Source organism: Piliocolobus tephrosceles, chromosome 8 (assembly GCF_002776525.5).
Source record: "Piliocolobus tephrosceles isolate RC106 chromosome 8, ASM277652v3, whole genome shotgun sequence".
In the NCBI taxonomy this organism is placed as follows: Eukaryota; Metazoa; Chordata; class Mammalia; order Primates; family Cercopithecidae; genus Piliocolobus; species Piliocolobus tephrosceles.
The window spans coordinates 79,920,606-79,934,952 of NC_045441.1; the positions used below are offsets into that span (position 1 = coordinate 79,920,606).

Genomic DNA, 14,347 nt, shown 5'->3' on the forward strand with positions numbered 1-14,347 from the left:
GCCAGGATAGCCATATCTAGGACAACTCTAATGGACAGCCTGACAGTCACAGGATTATTTTTGTTTTTGTTTTTGAGACAGAGTTTCAATCTGTCACCCAGACTGGAGTGTAATGGCATGATCTCGGTTCACTGCAACCTGGGTTCAAGTGATTCTCCTGCCTCAGCCTCCTGAGTAGCAGGGATTACAGGTGCCCGCCACCACACCCAGCTAATTTTTGTATTTTTAGTAGAGATGGGGTTTCACCATGTTGCTTAGGCTAGTCTTGAACTCTTGACCTCAGGTGATCCACCCACCTTGGCCTCTCAAAATACAGGATTACAGGCGTGGGCCACTGTGCCCGACCATAGGATTCTTTTATAGGATTCGGTCATACTCATAATAATATAGTAACAGTCACTATTTATTGTTTTCTAAACACTTTAAAGCACACACTCTCATTTAATATTACCAACCCCATATAACAGGGGTATTATTGTATCTCAGAATAGTTAAGTAGCTTGACTAACTAAAGTTACCCAGCTAGTAAGCAGTAGAACTGGGATTTGGACATGAGTTTGATCAAGTTTTTAACCATGACTGGAAACTATACTGACTCGTAAGTAGGTAGGCAAAATCGAAGTTAAATGCATTCTGGGTCCATCTTGAAGTTCTGCCCAGACTCTTACTTATGATCTAAATATTAACACTTTTTAGAGATTTTCATTTCGCATGAGTTAATCAAAATGGTAGTTTCTTTTTATTTTCTTCCAAATAATTTTATCTTCTTTCCCTCCTCAACAGAGACACAACCTTCCTATAAAGTTCTTCGGAACTGGAATCCTCACGGTTCTCCTACAGTCCTAAGAATCCTCGCAAAACAAGGGGCTTATATCAATGCCAGATCTGGAAGTCATGGGCTAACTTGACAAGCCCACTGGATTTGACTTTAGCTTCTTGCTCTAGCCAGAGGTATGCCTTAGAGCTAAGGTGGTTTTTAAGTTGTAAAAATAAGCAAACCAACCAAGACTATGAAATATAGACCTGTGGCCACAAAGCTTAAAACGTTTACGATCTGGTCCTTTACAGAAAAATGTTTGCTAAGAATGGCTCTAAATTGTCATTCGGGCAGCCACCTTCTAGATTCCAAGGGCAAGGTCTTATCAGCTGCTATTTACCACCTAGAACCTTTTTAGTGCAAGTGTGGTCTGGGGACCAGTAGTATCTCCTGGGAATTTGTTAGAAATGAAGAATCTCAGCCTCATCCCCCAAACCCCTCCAAGCCCAGGCCTCTGAATCAAAATATCATTCTGATCTCCACGAGATTCTTTTTGCACATAAATGTTTGAGAAGCAATGAGCCTAAAGTACAACCAAAGCTGCCGTGAAAACTGATAAAGTTATATTATCTAATTTATTCAATACTGGGAACTTGTAGTAAATCCAGAGACTTATATCCATAGCAGGATCTATTACTGTTTTTACCCTCTCTGTTTCACAGGTTACCAACACCTAAATAGAAAATATACTATCTGCTCCTGACTGCTACAGAACTAAAGAGCTGACTTTATTCTTGAGTTCTCTATTTAGAGTCATAGAAAATTATTTCTAAAATGCATGCTGGGATAACTTTCAAAATCAGGATTTGGTTTACTTTGCAACAGATTACCACTGCACAAAAAAATAATAAATTTTAGAAAACAAGACAAATCATCTTTAACTTAATGCCCTAGTCTTCCTTAACAAAAGCAAAGACAACAAAATTTAAGAAGTTGTACCCTAACAGAATCTTGGTAAGGGGAACCTTAATAAAAGGATATGCCAGAATGTGGACTTCATTCATTGGGGGGTTAAAAAATGTGTCTGAAGAGGGGATGTGTGAGAAGTCATTGTTGAAGGTAACTGCTGACCATTCTCAGAACTTGAGTGAGAATGACCGGTAAACTATCTTTGCAAGGTGTTCCCTAATGTGTTTGACTGCAGTTGGGGTGAGGGAACCATAAAGACCTGTATCTCATTGCTGCGATTTGGCACCTGTAGAGAAACTCATAATCAATTATGAAATGGGAGGATCCATGTTTGTAGCATTACACTTGGCTATGAAAATCCACCTGTATGTTACCTTGGCATGGAAGATGGCTGATAGCAATAATGCCCGACATTGAGGAGAATGTGTTAAAAAGTACTTCAGCTTGCTAACCTTTAGGGCATAAAGTCAGGAACACCAGTAAGTAAAAAGATGCATTAAGGGGAGATAGCTGCCAAAGTGTTGTGGAATAAACTTGGGTGTCTTACTTTGACAAAATAGGAAGTTATGTCTGCTTCTGAAGAGTACTTTTTAAATGCTTCAACCAAAGCATCCAACTGAGTATCTGCTTTCCCAGTCTCAAATTAGCTAAGGAGGACTTAATAGGAGGACTGAATGTTTTACTTAAATATGGTTTTAAACCTATCTTGGTGCACATAAAATGTTCTACCTTAAAAGAAACCAAATTATTATGATCGCAATACATCTGTTCTTCTATTCTGCCTTTCTTTCCATTCACAGTTCCAGAGGAAGGGGGTAGGGGGCTTTAAGAGAGGTAACCCCTACTATTCAAGACAAACCCTACCCCATCCCTTTGATCACCCTCTAAATGGGTGGTGACTCTGGATTGACTTACTCAGGATGATAACTTAATCCTGCTATCCTTCTAGTTACTTTCCTAAAAATTTTCTATCTTTCTTGGCCTTCACATTTCTCAAATTAGTTATTGATACCAACTGTCTCTCAATTTCTTCAGCAAATGATTCAATTATGCGCAGGAATCTGACTTCTGCCTGGACTACTTTACTGAAACAATATTCCAGAAAGTCATTAATACCTCTTAACTCTTAAATCCATCAGCGTTTCTCAGTCCCCCAATTCCTTTACTTTTCTTCAGCACATCACGATTGACCAGCTCCTCTCCTTGAAATTCTTCTCTTGCTTCTTTGACATTGTATCATCTTGGTTCTTTTATTTCTCTATTTTTTTGTGTTTCCCTCATAGGCACTACTTCTTGTTCTCATCTCTTTGAACACAGGCATTCTTCAAATTGATGCTGTGACTTTAACTCTGTTATTTTATCTATAACCTAAAGTCTTTTCCTTGCTTCTCTCCTCTATATATTATCCTGCTTTTAATTGTTAACTTTATGTAGATAAACTCAATTCTAAATTCTAAATGAGTGTCTATATTCTTTATTCCCTAACACTTTCGTCGTAATTGTCAACAGCCTGTCTATCATTTCATGTGGATAAGCTAGGATGTCAATATCCAGCCTTCTAAATGAAAACTCAATATATTATCCCTTCCTTTCAACCAATTCCTACATTTCACCTCACTTTCCAATGTTTGTTCATTGTTAGCAGGCTTCGAAGTCGCTCAGGCTCAAAACCATGTCCATCTTATTTAAAAATAAAGTTAATTAATTTTACTCTAATTATAGATGTGACAGCAGGTATAGAGAATGTACACAAATAAAAAAGAGAATTATATCATCTAAAGAGAGCTCACTATTGTCAATATTAAACATTATAGAGCCTCCATCCTTTTTTTTTTAACCTTTCTTTCCCTTGCTTTCTTATTATCAACTGACTGAGTCACCAAAGGCTAACAGTTCTTCACAATGTCCCTGGCATCTGCCTCATTCTTTCCATCTCCAGTACCACCATACAAACCCAGATGCTTTGTCAGTTCACACCAGAATTAGCGCATTAATCTTCTAACTCCTATCACTCCTTCTAATACATTGGTTCTCAACTTACCAATGTCTGGGGTCCCCTCTCACAAATTTAGATTTTATTAGTCTGAGATTTCTGTGTAGTCACGCTTAGAACTACTATTCCAGCACACACGTTTTCAAAATGTGTAAGAATTATCTGGGTAGCCCGATAGTCATATTACATGGATCTGGAGAGGGGACTGTAAGATGGATGTATACTTTTTACAGGTGATTCCAATATAGGCAGCCCACAAATTATGCCCCAAGCCAGGGTTCTCAAGCTTTAAATAAGAATCCCTTTGGGATTTTGTCAAACTAGATTCAAATTTGGTTGGTCTTGGATGGAGCTGAGATTTTGCATTTCCAACAAGTTCCCAGGTGATTGATGCCAATGCCAGTCTGAGGACGATTCTTTTGAGTAGCAAGGCTTTAAGAAACACCGCTTTGGAAGCACGCCATTCAAATCTATTGTACATTACAACCATCAGGCTAATCTCATCATATATGCTTTCATAATATCACTCTCCGATTAAAAATTCCTTTTTTCTTTTTTTTTTTTTTTGGAGACAGGGTCTCGTTCTGTCACCCAGGCTGGAGTACAGTAGCATGATCACGGCTCTCTGCAGCCTCCACTTCCTGGGCTCAAGTGATCCTTCCACCGTAGCCTCCTGAGTAGCTGGGACTACAGGCGTGCACCACCATGACTGGCTAATTTTTTATTTTTAGTAGAAACGAGCTCTCACTATGTTGCCCAGGCTGATCTTGAACTTTTGGGCTCAAGATATGCTCCTGCCTTGGCCAATCAAAGTGCTGGGATTACAGGCGTGAGACATCGTACTCGGTCAAAAAATTTTCAATGGCTCAATTTTCTCTAAAGGAAACCCCAAATTCTTAACCTTGGCATTTAGTACTTTCTACTTGGTACATCCTCTATCCTCCTTTAAAGTAATCTGTTTTATTACTTCTCCACAAATATTTCAATCTGCATATGTCTGAGACCTAGAACAGTGCTTCTCAAACTCTGCCATGCAAATAATCACCAGGAGAACTGGCTAAACATTTCTGCAATCTATTCCCAGAGATAAAAGTTCAGAATGTGAAGGTCTGGTTGGGCCAATAATTTGTTAATTATAACAAGTTGTCAGAACTGATGCTGCAGGTCTGAGAGCCACATTTTGAACAGCCTCCTCCAAATACTTAAACTGAAATATTACCCACTCCAATCTTACTGCTACCCATGAAATCTTCCAGGATATGCAAAACTAAAATTATCTCTCCTTCCCTTCAATACCTGAAACAGTCACTGCCTAGTTAATATAGGCCTTAGCATCATAACATTTGAGGGACAATAATGAGATCACAACTATCTTGATTAAAAATTAGAAAACAGAGGCCCAGACAGGCAAAGTTACTCAGCTGCTGAACCGGGAATATAATTCCTGTATTCTTTAAACAGTTTTAAAACTCTAGGTGCTAAAAACACAATAAAATTAGGCAATATTCTTCAGTCTGACCTGTGAATGGTTTTTATGACTTTTCAATGAAATGTGAAATGCTCTGATAGCTGCCAAAGTGTCAAACAGGCCCTGTAGCTGTAAAGGAAAATGTGTGACTTACCACCTTTGGTTTTATAGTGACCTCTATTTGATCTGACATGAAGCAGCTACACTTAAAACTCTGAATAAGCAAGTAGGGCACAGGTGAATAGGAAATAGCTAAGATAACACTCATTTTATTTTATTTTATTTATTTATTTTTTTATTGTGGTAAGGTTCTTTTTTTTTTATTATACTTTAAATTCTAGGGTACATGTGCATAGCGTGCAGGTTTATTACATATGTATACTTGTGCCATGTTGGTGTGCTGCACCCATCAACTCGTCAGCACCCATCAATTCATCATTTATATCAGGTATAACTCCCAATGCAATCCCTCCCCTCTCCCCCCTCCCCATGATAGGCCCCGGTGTGTGATGTTTCCCTTCCCGAGTCCAAGTGATCTCATTGTTCAGTTCCCACCTATGAGTGAGAACATGCGGTGGATAACACTCATTTTTAAAAAATTCTTTTCACAAAGAGTAAAGCACTATCAAAAACAATCCCTGTCGCATTCACCATTTACTGAATTACTACTACAGGTTAAGTACTAATGGAAACATAATGAGGCCTAATGACTAGGGTTGCTCTATGGAAGTCTACCAAAGGAAGAAATATCACTGGATGTTTTACTAAGCCATGCTAATAGACCTAACCCACCACCCCTCTCAAGTCCATTCCTGTTCCCAAGTAGAAAACAAAAACTCTCAACAACTAAGAACAGTATATTATTTATTAAATTTTTGTCAGACTTATGTTTTAATGGAGCTTTGTTTTTGTGTACTGAGTATCCATTACATGGTACTTTTTAAGTCCTTTGTAAAACTGAAGCTTATAGGACCTATTACATATTGATAAGGTCATTTTACATATTTAAAATAAGCTTCAAGTATGGAGTCATCTTAGGCCAAATCAAGCCTGCTGCCTGTTTCTGTATAGCCCACAAACTAAAAACAGTTTTTACATTTTCAAATGGTTGAAAAGAACAAATAGAATTATTTCATGACATATGAAAATTATAAGCAATTCAAATGGTGATATCCATAAATAAAGATTTATTAGAACACTGCCATTCTCTTTTGTTTCTGTATTGTCTGTGGCTGCTTTCAGGGTACAATGTCAGAGTTGCCTAAAATATTTACTTTCTGGGCTTTCACAGAAAAAAGTTTGTTGACCTGTAAATAATTTTTAGAATATTAAATAAAATTAGAATTTTAGGTGCTTTATTTATAGTCTGTCCTTAATAAATATTTATCATATAAGCATTTCCAATTTTCAAACAATTGTAGACTATTCCTCTGCATTATTTTTATCTCACAAATAATTTAGAATAATTAATTTGTGAAACTCCAGGATTTTCTGTGTAAGGGAGTTCTGAAAAATATGCCAAAGTGAGGATTCAACACAAAGCACTTGGTGTTAGAAAGTGGCCACAGAAGTAAACAGAGGAACTGGTCCAAAGAGACAGAAGTCTACTCTGCCATGGGTATTACGAGTTTGATGTAATTTAAAAAAAAGAGGGAGATCCAAGGTTAAGTGCAGGTATCAATACTGGATAAGGAGATAATGGCAGCATCATTAATAGAATCTAGAGTCAAGAATCAAGCACTAGTGAAGTCTCTACTGGGTAGAAAAGAAGATAGTACACTTTTTAAAATGCTGAATTTGACAGATTGCTGGATATCCATATGAGGAAGTCAACCAGGCAACAATATAGCATGAAAAAGTTCAGAGAAGTCAGGTCTAGGCATCAGTGACACAGATAACTAATGCAACTCTCTACATACCATGTGATACCTTCACACCTGGAGGTTCCCTGAAGAACTCTATAATTAAGGGGTTTTAATTTTATGTTCTCTGTGTGTGTGTGTGTGGGAGCACTTATTACAGAACATAATTATTACAGGGAGATGGGGAAGTTTTAAAATAAATATTTTATTTCTATGGTACAAACTAATGAGCTATAAGAAACTGTTTAAATTATTAAATGCCAACGATGACTTAATCATCTCTATCCTTAAATAAATATACCAGGGAGAAAAACATTTTCAACAACTAGAGAAGATATATTTCCACAGATGTAGTTAAGAAACAGGTTGGCCCTAACAATGGGAAAAAAGATAATCTCTTTGATCTTAAAGGCTAGACACTAAAAATGGGATATATTTTACTGCAATAACAGGCTAATAGAGAATTTGTGTTAAAAGGAATCTTCTAAATAAATTTGAGATCATCTATTCCAACCAACCAAGAGGAAACTATTACAGTAGCTGAGTGACACATGCAAGGTTCCACAGACTGCTACTCTGAGGACCAAGACTACAAATCAATGCTCCCTCCACCATATAATCTCTTAGTCTTATGAAACATTAATAAATATCTGATGACATTCTTTCACTCAACCCAAACCTTTATATCATGCTTAGTACCAACGAGCACTATAAACATTAGAAAGCATTATACAAATGTTAGTTACTATAACTATTATTCTTACAGCCAATGACTAAAAGTAATGATATAAAGAAATAAGTTTAGAAAAAAAAATTTTTAATTAACCATGATAGTAAACTTTGTAAGAGACATCTAAGCCTTTCTTGTTCATCATAGTAGTATGATACCACCTGAAAATAACTACAGACTCATACTAAGAGTTAAGTTGTACAGTTAAACAGGTTACATATTTTAATGTATAGTCAGCTCTCTCTATCTGTGGTTTCCACATCCTTAGATTCCACATCCCTGGATTCAACCAAAAGCAGGTAAAAAATATTTGGAAAACAAATAGGGATGGTTGTGTCTATACTGAACATCCACGTTTTTTTCTTGTCATTATTCCCTAATGACACTTATATTGTACTGGGTATTATACATAATCTAGAGACAATTTAAAGTATAAGGAGGATGTGTGTAGGTTATATGCAAATACTGTGCCATTTTCTATAAGGGATTTGAGCATCTGTAGATTTTCGTATCTGCAGAGAGTCCTGGAACAAATCTCCCTTGGATACCAAGTGACAACTGTATTTATTGTATGAACTTGTACAAGAAAAAAAAAATAAGGCTTCTGGAGATAGTTAATATATGCTTTCCTGAGAAACTCTTCTGGTTTAATTAGCAGTATACATAATAAAAAATAATTAAGGGCCTAAGGCTGGACAAGAGTATATATAATCAAGTATATATAAGAGATTAAAGATAAGCTTTATCTGAATAAAATATGCTGAAATGTTATAAAAACTAGAATAAATATAAGGTATTTATAGGGCTACTTTTAGAATGTTTTATATTTAATATTAAGTCAAAGAGCTCTTCTAAATACAGAAAATGAAAACAGTTATCAAATGTTGTGGTATATGTGATGTGATATGCTGATAGGTTAAAAAGTTAAAGCACACACACACATTCACATGCTCACACATACATAAGCAAATTGTCAGGCCTGCCAGATAGTACAGTATAAACCTGGCACTAATTTCTTTCACTGAGCAAAAAATAACGCTGGTAAAAACACCTCTCTCAATTTTTTGAACAATTTAGTAAGTATGTCATTGTCAACATACTTAAAAATCAACAACTACTAAAGCAATGCTTACAAAGTTGGAAGCGAGATATTAAAGCATTTAATATAATATATATTAAATATATATATACATGTATTTTTTTTAAGATGGAGTCTCCCTTTGTTGCCCAGGCTGGAGTGCAGTGGTGCCATCTTGACTCACTGCAACCTCTGCCTCTTACGTTCAGGCAATTCTCCTGCCTCAGCCTCCCAAGCAGCTGGGACTACAGACGCCTGCCACCACGCCTAGCTAATTTTTGTATATTTAGTAGAGGCGGGGTTTCACTATATTGGCCAGGCTGGTCTTGAACTCCTGACCTTGTGATCTGCCAGACTTGGCCTCCCAAAGTGTTGGGATTACAGGCGTGAGCCACCACATCCGGCCTATTTAAAATATTTAAGAGCATTATTGCTACTATCCAGAAAAATCTACTTTCTATTCCAGTCCATCTGAGAAATATGATGCAGTCCCATCAACAATGGTGAGTCATTATAGCAGGAATTCTTCCACAATAGGTAAACATAGGACAATGTACAGGAAGCTTGTGTAAAAAGCCTCAGGAATTCTGCTATTAGTCCCCTACCCTCCAAATCCTAGGAGATTCCTCCACCACAGTGAATCAATGTTAGAAAACATCGTGGCTAGGTTTGGTGGCATGTGGGTACCTGTAGTCCTAGCTACTCCAGAAGATGAGGCAGGGAAATCGCTGAACCGCAGGAGTTTGAGACCAGCCTGGACAACATAGAGAGACCCTATCTCTTAAAACAAACAACAAAAAGCATTGCTTGAAAAATAGTTTCAAGTTAATGACCATCACTAATTAATGGGTAAAGGTTACACAAACTCAATGAAATGACTAAGACTCTAAAAGATTAACAAGTATCACAAACATTAGCAATAAACAAAAGATAAGATCACAAGCATATTAGAAATGCAAGAACTGACACTTCAGATATCCTGAAGATGATATAAGTGATATAAGTGATAGTAATCTTTTAATATAAGAAAATGAACATTCATATTTTTGGCATACTGATCTACTTAGAAGTCTAAAGTATACATGAACAACATTAAGGAAACAAGAAATTTTCAGGTATATTTTAATCTGATCATGATCATTGCTTTTCCAATAAAGGTATATACTTTTAGTAATAAAGATACTCTGTAATCCAGTCTAATATGCTTCTCACACATACTTAAACACATCTATGCAAAAGAACTTCTATGAGATATGTAAGGATGGATATGAATGTTGGTAGCTATTCTGTTTTATGTATAGCAGTGACAATACTACATAATGATTTCTTAACTTAGTTAAGATCTCATATGTGTGATTTTATCTAATTTGTTGTTAAATATTTTGTATATATGTTATATATTTATACATGAAATATATATGGAAAAATTACAACATAATATAGTATGTATTCAGGAGCACTTTAATGCAAATTAAACAGAAAAATACATGTTTTAAAATTCCAAGTGATTTTAAAAAGACTCCAATAAATGTATTCATTAATATTTATCCATTGCTTAGTGAGCTCTTCGATTCTACATAAACTATAGGTCTCACTTGCCAAAAATTGGCTATACTCAACATGTATAAATTTTATAAATTGGTGACAAAAAAAATCAGCAAAAAGGCAGAATATATCTCTACTATAACTATGACTCTCAATATGATAGTGCTTAATTGATGACCAATATCTTAAGAGATATTAACAAATTTTTAATTGCTCTTGACTCCACTTCATTACAAAGGTGATTGTTCACCTGTGGGGCTTTCTCCCTCACTAAAACAACGAAATAACTTTATTTAAAAGAGGCCTTTGGCCAGGCGCAGTGACTCCCGCCTGTAATCCCAGCACTTTGGGAGGCTGAGGCGGGCGGATCACAAGGTCAAGAGATTGAGACCATCCTGCCCAACATGATGAAACCCCGTCTCTACTAAAAATACAAAAATTAGCTGAGCGTGGTGGTACGTGTCTGTAGTCCCAGCTACTGGGGAGGCTGAGGCAGGAGAAACTCTTGAACCGGGAGGCAGAGGTTGCGGTGAGCCAAGATCACTCCACTGCACTCCAGCCTGACAACAGAGTAAGACTCCAACCCAAAAAAAAAAAAAAAAAAAAAAAAAGAGGCTCTTTATTTAAGAGTCTTTTAGAAGACAAAAGAGAAAAAAAATGACCAAATTACTAAGACAATAAAAAAAAAAAAATACTGACAATTACATATTACCTGGATACAAATTTTACAACACAGAATATTAAAAAAAAAAGAAAAGAAAAAGAAAAGAAAAGGTTAGGTTAGGTTTACCTCTACACAGGCTTTCATCCCTGAGGCAGCAGCATAGTGCAAGGGTGTGTTTTTTTTGTTATCAACAGCATCAATAGCTGCTCTCTCATATTCACCCTGGTCAAGTTTTGCTCCTTTCCATTTTAAGATCATCTGCAGACAATCTGCTCTTCTGAAATCATCTTCTGTGGGGCGTGCCAAGCGAGGATGAAGGGCTCCTTCAGATATCATAATTTGAGGTCCCATACACAACAAATGCATAGATGTTTCGTTGTGCACATTCCGTTTATTTGGATTTCCATCTCTACCAAGAAAAGTCCTAAAATGGAAAGGATGGGAAAAATAAAGGATGAAAATCACTTATTTTCTACCTTGAAATACATTGAAGATAACACATTTAAAAGATAAACTCTACTTCTAAGCTGATAATCCAATTTATACCGAAGGCCTGGTTTATAATAGCTTGAATGATTAATTCTTAGTTTTAAAAAACTCTATTCTAGAATACCAATACTAAGAAAAATAAATGTAAATATCTTTATACTACTTGCTAACTAAAGGGGAGGGAAAGGAAGGGAAAAGGAAGAAAAAAGGAAGATGAGAAATGTAAGGGGTGAGGAATGGACAGGAAAAGAAAACACAGTGATAATTTACAGATTAATGTCAATTATATAGATGCCTAAGGCTGTATTAAGTATTCCACACTAATTTTTAATTCTTCCTTTATTGCTCTGATCTATTTGTTGCATACATAGTTATTTAATAGTGACAACTACTGTATCAGTGGCAACTAATTTAAGGACAGAAAGTAATATGTAAACCTGAGACTAAATCTAGAGAAAATTTTCTCCACCAAGGTCATCAGCTAACCTTTAAAATAATAAGGATTATATTTACAGTGTCTTAATCTGCTTGAGTTATTACAAAAATACCATAAACTGAATGGCTTATAAACAAGAAACACTTATTTCTCACAGTTCTGCACACTGGTAAGTCCAATATTAAGGTGCCAGGCAATTCAGTGTCTGGTAAGGGCTCGTTCCTCAGAGGCCTTCTCATTGTGTTCTCTCACATGGTGGGAGGGGCAACTACTCCCACCATGCCACTGTGCACTACTCCCATTCCTGAGGGCTCCAACCTCATGATCTAATTACCCTCCAATGCCCCATTCAGACCACGGCACACAGTATAATACCTTCTGAAGGGAGTTGTGGTTAGATCTAGAAGACTAAGATCTAATTTCACGGTGAGAGTTTATCTCAAAGACAGGTTTAGGTGAGTTGCCTTTACTACTGCCAAACCCAGATCTAAGAGTTGTGCCTAGCTCCTAAAATGAGTCACAGGATTAATAGTTGAGCTAGAAAAGGCAAGGGAAGGGATTCAACCCTGGAGCCTCCAAAAATAATGCAGCCCTGCCAACACCTAGAGTAGTTCAGTAGAACGATTATAGTCTTCTGAACCTCAGAACTGTAAGAATTATATTGTTTTAAGCCACTAATTTGTGGCACTTTGAGACACCAGCAATAGGAAATTAACTCAGCAAGGAACCCTGAAAATATCAATCTGGGATGTTATATAGTAAGCCTTATATTAACAGACCTCTTCCTCTCTGGAGACCAGGGGGGGGGGGGGGCGGGGGCAGGGTGGTGTGTGGGAGGAAGAATCTATCCCTGAGCAAAAGCAAATTTTCCTAGGGAAAAGATAAGACTAGTGTCTCTGAGTTTTACAACTTAGGGAATACTCCCGTGGTCTAGAGGAACATCCACTCCTCACTCCCTTCAAATGTAAATACATATCTCATAGGCAGTAAATCTCTCTGGAGTCCTCAATGTCTATTCAGTCATAATTTAATTTCCAGAGCTAATTTTTTAGTCCAGGTTCCAAGTTTTAGTAAACTTTGCTCAGGTTTTCTCTACATGCTTATTTTCTCTACAGCTCCAGGTAGCCTTTATGGTCTTCTGATGCCAGCAGTACACTCCAATACTTGCTCAATTTGGTTTCCCAGGAACGGATTCAGGCCACTTAAGCAAACTCAACACTACTTAGAAGCCTCTTTACACTAGGCTCCCCTCGTTCAGTCTGCCACTCTTTTCTTTGTCTTCATACAGCATCCTAATTATATAACTCATTACATTTTATCATACTTTCTTACCTTTCTGTTCCCTTCTCCCAAATAGTTTATAGGCTTTTAAGGCAGGGCTTATATTCTGTTCTTTCTTGAATCCCCAACAGACTGTCTCATACACAGCAAATTCATGCCATAATTTTGAAAAATGAATTGGATGCATATTAAACTTTCATGATCCAGATCAGTGACATGGGATTGGGGATCTCTTGAGCCAGCAGTGCAGTACATTGGTTAAGAATGTGGTCCCAGACTGCTAGGTTCTAATCCTAGTTGTCACTTTCTAGCTGTGTCACCTTGGGCAAGTTACATAATAGCTCATAACAACTAATATATGATTTCACATCCTTTGAGTAAAACTATTCCTGAGAGTTTATATTAAGGGAAATAAATAAAAATTTATAGAAACAAAGAAAATCAATACAGTGTTACTTTGAACAGAAAAATTTGGAAATCACTTAAGTGTTTAATAATAGAAATGGGAAACATAAATCTGATATACAATAGAAAATTATGGTAATTTAAAGTCTATCCATGAGTGTTATAGCTAACTGGAAATACAAGAATAGAATTCCCTTTCCCTTCTCAATCTTCTGAATATATATGGATAAAAACTAGAAGTGAAGATGGAATAATTCTAACATTTGTTTAGGGGAGGCAAGAATATGGGCAATTTTTTTATACAGCCATAATCTTGCTTAATAGTTAAAATATATATTTTCCCTATGTCAACTGCTGATAATAAAATTCCCAATCATATTTCCTTGTATTTATGATTGAATTACAGTGGATAGCAAAATTAAAACCATACTCTAAAACGTATTCAAGATTAATACCTCTTCTACGAGGCATGATTGACAAAAAAAGATTTTGTTTTCTTAAAAATTTAATTAAGAAAGAAATTATTAAAGTTAATTCCTATTCTGTAAATACCCTGTACATAATCACATTTATCTAGCCTTTCTTACCCCATTTCCAATATATCAGTTATTCTCTTATTTAGCTCAGGGGAGTTCAGGTTCTTATCACAAAGAAATTTAACATAAATTGA

At 36.3% G+C, this 14,347-nt stretch overlaps 1 protein-coding gene across 4 annotated transcripts in view; it reads right to left on the minus strand.

Moving 5' to 3' along the window:
• Window positions 1-14,347, minus strand: part of ANKIB1 (ankyrin repeat and IBR domain containing 1) — a 153,333-nt gene that overhangs the window by 74,103 nt on the left and 64,883 nt on the right. For all 4 annotated transcript variants that reach the window (XM_023226683.3, XM_023226684.3, XM_023226681.3 and 1 more), the window contains exon 3: window positions 11,193-11,490. In XM_023226683.3, coding sequence (XP_023082451.1) covers window positions 11,193-11,490 — 298 coding nt within the window. The remainder of the gene's footprint in view (window positions 1-11,192; window positions 11,491-14,347) is intronic.